General features: G+C 36.1%; 1 protein-coding gene across 2 annotated transcripts in view; it reads left to right on the forward strand.

Annotated features, from left to right (window-relative positions):
• Positions 1-5,650, forward strand: part of LOC109053124 (kinesin-like protein KIF26A) — a 50,046-nt gene extending 44,396 nt beyond the window's left edge. For both annotated transcript variants that reach the window (XM_042777770.1, XM_042777771.1), the window contains 2 exons: positions 397-547; positions 3,832-5,650. In XM_042777770.1, the coding sequence (XP_042633704.1) occupies positions 397-547; positions 3,832-4,013 (333 nt within the window). In that variant the 3' untranslated portion in view covers positions 4,014-5,650. The remainder of the gene's footprint in view (positions 1-396; positions 548-3,831) is intronic.
• Positions 5,651-6,000: the final 350 nt, after the last annotated feature.

Genomic DNA, 6,000 nt, shown 5'->3' on the forward strand with positions numbered 1-6,000 from the left:
TTTGCATTTTCATTTACTTTCTAATGGCCACCTGTTAGTGACAGAATAAACATGATAGGAGTAGTGTAATCTACTGTAATTCAACCATTCAGTAACAGATTCCTCTTGAACATGATCTTTCTTTTTAATCCCTTAAGCAAACGTACCTTTAAGAGACCAGCGAGTGTTTAACCAGGATGCAAATTTTATTTCCAGCTTGGCCCTAATTAATCTGACCAAAGGGGCTGAGGACCTAAATCCTCTATATAGGTTAGCGAGCATTGAATCAATTCGGCTTAAGCCACTGCACTTTAAATCAGCCCTGAGGATAGCCACACAGTCTAGTAGGTGATTGGAATAGGTACAAAGATATGTGGTTGACTGTATGCAACTGACACTGCTGTCCCACACTTGCAGGGTTTGCAGTACTTCAACGCCCGCCTTAGGATGTTGGAGAAGAGGCAGCAGCAGATCAGGGAGATAAGAGCCAAGCATGAGAAGCTGAAAAAAGAGTTGGAGGATGCCAAGACTCGTCTCATGCTAGACCCCAGTAAATGGATAGGAGAATGTAAGTCCCTTAGTGTATTATTGTTTAATGTCAGGGGTTTTCAAACTTTTTTAATGCTAATGAGTATTATGGCAAACATATTTTCATATATGAAGTCCCATCCCATGCATGAAGATAGAATATGCTAGAATTTTTTTGTTACTGTACTAAAATCAAAGCTATAAAATATTATCTGAAGAATATTTACTTCGTATTAAGTTCACAGAGTTTTCTTTTTCCATCCACTTACAGTTTAAAAACTAGGAGTGTCTATAGAACACAATAAATGTAATTAAACTTATGATTTGCTCTTATGAAGCATATTTATTATCTTAAGTCAACAAGTTAACTTTGATGCCTTATTGATGGTAATTTTCTTCTGACACCTTGTGGCCCCTTTGACCTCAATATAAAAACCCCTGATTTATATGACACTGAATATTAATAAGTATTATACAATAATGTTAAGTGACTTTTGTTTGACTGAACTTGCTTTCAGCCAAAAGGAATTTCATTTGGCATTTTTACTGTGACGATCTACCATGCATCAACGTCAGAAATGATTCATTATACCATACATCTTACACAGCATAAGTTTCCCTATAGTGTGATTGTATTGCTGAAAATGCTGAGGTATTGGTGCATTCACAGAAATGTCTTGAGCATTGGCTACTTTGAATTGGTGCCTGAGACAATAATGGATGACATTGATTTTCCAGAGTATTCTCCATAAATGTAAACTGTGAAACAAATTGTTGAGGTTTTTGTAATTGTGATCTTTTTTACTTTTCCTGCCTTCAACACTTAAGCTGTAAGTCTTTGCAAGCAGTGTCAAGTGTATTTTTTTGGTTTTGTTGTTTTAATTGGTAGCTCAGTGGTACACACAATAAAAGAAGGTAAAATAATCATGAAGAAAAATAATAACAAAAATAAAACAAGCAATTTTTAAAAACATAAAACAGGCAATTTTAAAACATTGGAAATGATTTAAAAATTGACGTATTTAAAATGAATTTAAAACAGTTAAAAATAGAAAAATGATTTTACATAGAATATAGTGAATATGTAAAATACAGTGCAATCAATTCGGACATCGCACATTGCTCATTCAACAAATGCACAGCTAAACAGATGAGTTTTGAGTCTAGATTTAAATGTGACTAATGTTTTAGCACATCTGATCTCTTCTGGAAGCTGATTCCAACTGCGGGCGGCATAATAACTAAAGGTCGACTCCCCTTGTTTTGTGTGAACCCTTGGTATTTCTAACTGACTCGATCCTCATGATCTGAGTGGCTGTTAGGTTTATATTCAGTGAACATATCTGCAATATATTTTGGTCCTAGGTCATTGAGTGATTTATAAACGAGTAAAAGTACTTTAAAATCAATCCTAAATGTAACTGGAAGCCAGTGTAAGGACCTGAGGACTGGTGTGATATGCTCAGATTTTCTGGTTCTAGTCAGAATCCTGGCAGCAGCGTTCTGGATGAGCTGCAGCTGTCTAATGGTCTTTTTGGGAAGGCCGGTGAGGAGACCATTACAATAGTCCACCCTGCTGGTGATAAAGGCATGAACAAGTTTCTCTAAGTCTTGACTGGAAACAAAACATCTAATTCTTGCAATGTTTTTAGATGATAGAATGCTGATTTAGTTACTGCTTTGACATGACTACTGAAACTAAGGTCTGTCTCCAGAATCACACCAAGATTCCTGACTTGATTTTTAGTTGTTTGTCCCCTTGAGTCAAGGTATGCATTCACCTTGAAAACTTCATCTTTGTTTCCAAATGCAATAACTTCAGTTTTTTCCTTGTTTAACTGAAGAAAGTTCTGGCACATCCAACTATTAATTTCATCAATACATTGGCAGAGGGAGTCAATGGGGCTGTAGTCATTTGGCGATAAGGCTAGGTAAATCTGGGTATCATCAGCATAGCTGTGATAGGCAATTTGGTTCTTTCTCATTATCTGACTTAGTGGGAGCATATACAGGCTAAACAAGAGCGGTGCCAGAATTGAGCCTTGTGGGACTCCGCATGTCATGGACGTCCACTTAGACTTATGCTCTCCTAGACTCACATAATAACCTCTCCCTTCTAAGTATGACCTGAACCATTTGAGTACCATCCCAGATGGTTCAAACTCTGAACACAGACTTTATGACGTTTAACCTTAATTTTAACAATGAGTCAGCAAATGGTTTATTATTGTATTTCAGGATTTTCTCAAACTTTTGGTATCAAACAGGACAAGAAAATTATTAGAAGAAAATGAAGCTTAATCATGTATTGTTTACTCTACTGAGAATGAAAAAGAACATTGCCAGCAGCAAAGAAAGCTCTGCTGATTCTGTATCTCTGTTTTATTCTGTATTTGTCCCTCAGTTTCAGTTAGTATTACAACTATTACAAACCACCAATACAACAACCTTGATATTGAAAGTATCTGTCTCCACTTTGCTAGAAAAAACACTTTTGTAAACAGTATGTGGGAGAAAAATCGCAGGACATAAAGGAATAATGTAGAGAAAATGGCAGGTGTATGGAGAGCGGGAGTGAAAACGTGTGTCTGCGTGTGTTCTTAAATCAATAAGATATTATTTTTCTCTTCTGCAATCACTACCTGCCCACTGTCCAGGTGATGTTTACCATTCATGTGTGACTGCTGTCTTGGGTAAAGCTGTGATTGGTGCTGTCATGCTGTATAAATCAGCCCTCTTCAGAGCCTAGTAAAATGAGGATGGTGTTTCTGCAAACCCATCTCCCACACCAACAAACTATCCCATGCAGAGTTGTTTGTTTATTTTCTGAGTGATAAAACTTCAATTTAGGTGTGTCAGTAGGGCTGCATCTCACATCTTTATTATGTAGGATTCTATGTGTGTATTTATTTTAGAGACTGCTTGGTTTTTATATTCATACTGTACATGTTGTAATTAGAGCTGTATTCAAATGAGTTATTAAAATTAAAATCAAATTATTTACAAATGGAAATTATTATTTATTGAGAAAACCCCCCAAATAAAGATCATTTAAAACATTATGTTATTGTAACTCCAAATAATTCATTTTATGTCCATATCATTGAACATAGGCCTACTATTTATTTATTTAAAGAATTTTGCACAAAATGTGCATGTTAAATTGGCTTACCAAGACTGATTGATCAGTCAGTCAATCAGTCATTTCAAGAATTGAATGGTAAATGGTAAATTACTGTTTAATAACATCCCTTGTTATTAAAATGCAAGTTTTAGTTTTAAAATAATAATTTTGTTTATATTTTTCACCCTTTTTTCCATTAGTTGATGTGGACCCAGATCTGGACCAGGAGTCACAGGACTACCTGGAGGCTCTGGCTCAGGCCACAGGAGACCTGGAGTTTTGTGTCAACCTATGCAAGTCTCGTGTGATGATGGAGACCTGCTTTGATATCGCAGTGCCCGCGATCCCAGGACAGAGTGGACAACAGGAGATGGAGGTCTAAGAGAGAACAAAACAGGACGTTGTTTGCAAGCTAGCCGTGAGTTACGACAAGACCCCTTTTTTTCTGGGATTGAGAATGTCCTTCTTGGAGCAACACATCAAGTGCAGGTATTAAATAAGTATGGTTAGAAACTCTCTGAAATGCTGAGAAACAAAGATACCGAATTAAAGTAGAGCAAGACCGTGTCCTGCGATCTTCATTAAACTTTACCAGGAAGTGCCTTAAACCCCAAAAGTCCCAAGAACTATCTTTATTTTATGATTGGTGCTAATATTGAGACCAACTTTCCCAAGTACACTTTGAAAAACTAAGTATTTTGCATTGCAATGCAGTATATAGTCTATTTATAAGAGCTAAAGTGAGTAAAAATATAGTCTTTAAGTATTAAACACAAAAACTTGCTTGGCCCTGACAGATGTGATGTCACTCGATTGGATAAATATGCTGAAGCAGTGGCACTATCGTCTGTCTTCATTTAGTTACAGTCGCTCTGCATAAAGGCCCTGGTATACTTCACTTTCTGTGTTCCATTCCATCTCATGCACAGCCGCGTCCGCTCAGCTTTCATACGCAAATGTGGATGGACGAGCTCAACACATGCACAGTACCATCTACTTGACTCGTTCTGTCTAAACCTTCAACCTCACCTCTGCACTGTTGCACACGGACCGTCCATGCGGTCACAAAAATTGGGCTGCACGCAGACACTTCTGGTGATGAAAATTGTGTCACAAGGGCAGTGTGTGGACCGTCGCGGAACGCGGACAGCCGAAGTATACTTTGGGGTTAATGATTGACTCTCTGACGACATGTCATTTCCCCGATCCAGAGCTACTACTTTAACTGATTGGTGCAGCTGGTGGCAAATCAGAAATTAGAGCATGTCTCAAACCCTTCTCAGGACATCAAACCGAAGTGAGTTTGTACTTACAAATTTCAGTGTGTGCGGTATGCGTCATACTGTAATGTATGCATGTGTCTGTTTTTCTCTGATCATGCAACATCCAGTGTTAGCTGGTATCTTTTAACGTAGTAAACAAATCCACTGTACCTACCTGAACTTCAAAAGATTATGCCTTTCTTTGCTGAAAAAGTTCAGATTTACAAAAGGCTATCCTCTGTTGACAAATTCACAGCACAGGACCTTATCACTGTGTCTAGTGATTTATCTTCAGCCTCTGATGTTTGATGATTTTTGTTAATCCTTAAAGTGTCTCTGGAGAGAAGCGTGACTGTTGTTTCTCATAAAGAAACAAACAGAAGAGATTATTTGGATTTGCAAAGGTTTGAAGTAGAATATGTGGCTATTTTCTTAAAATTCTTTCTTTGTTTTTGTTGTTAAATAATTATTTAAAAGAGAAGAGAGAAAAAAAAGACTCAGGCCTTTTTTTCCTCCAAGTTGCTGCATGACATTTTTTGTGTTCTTCATAAAATATATTTATTTTTTTCCTTTTTGTTTTGTATCTTAGTCGGCGATTTCTACTAATAATTTAAGTTTAACAGATTTGCCAAGCATTTAGACTTTTTCAATGTCTATGACATTTTACCAGTGTTCATGCTTTGTATTGTACAGTTTTTTATCCTTTTTAAAAAACATGTATAAACTCCTAAGTTTGCATTACCATGAAATGATGAATAAAAAGAATGTTTCCTCTTTATAATTCTTTGTGTGGCTATTTAATTTTTCTACATATTTATTTATTAGAAGTAGTATTTAAGTATTTTCTTTTAAAAGAACATTCAGGTTTCTTATGTTATAAAGGCCATAGTACAAATCACAAATATTTTGTACACAAGTATGTATGTGCAAAATAGTCTGCAATACTGAATGAATTCCATAATTCTGTTTTTTAACAAATGATAACACTTCAGAAAGTATCTGTCTTTTATATACTTGCATTTCACTATACCATTTAACCAGGTAAATCAGTATTATATTAGTTTACCCTCTTGGAGCTTATGATCATCAACATTCAATAGGAAAATA

This window comes from Cyprinus carpio, chromosome A20 (genome assembly GCF_018340385.1).
Source record: "Cyprinus carpio isolate SPL01 chromosome A20, ASM1834038v1, whole genome shotgun sequence".
Lineage (NCBI taxonomy): Eukaryota > Metazoa > Chordata > Actinopteri > Cypriniformes > Cyprinidae > Cyprinus > Cyprinus carpio.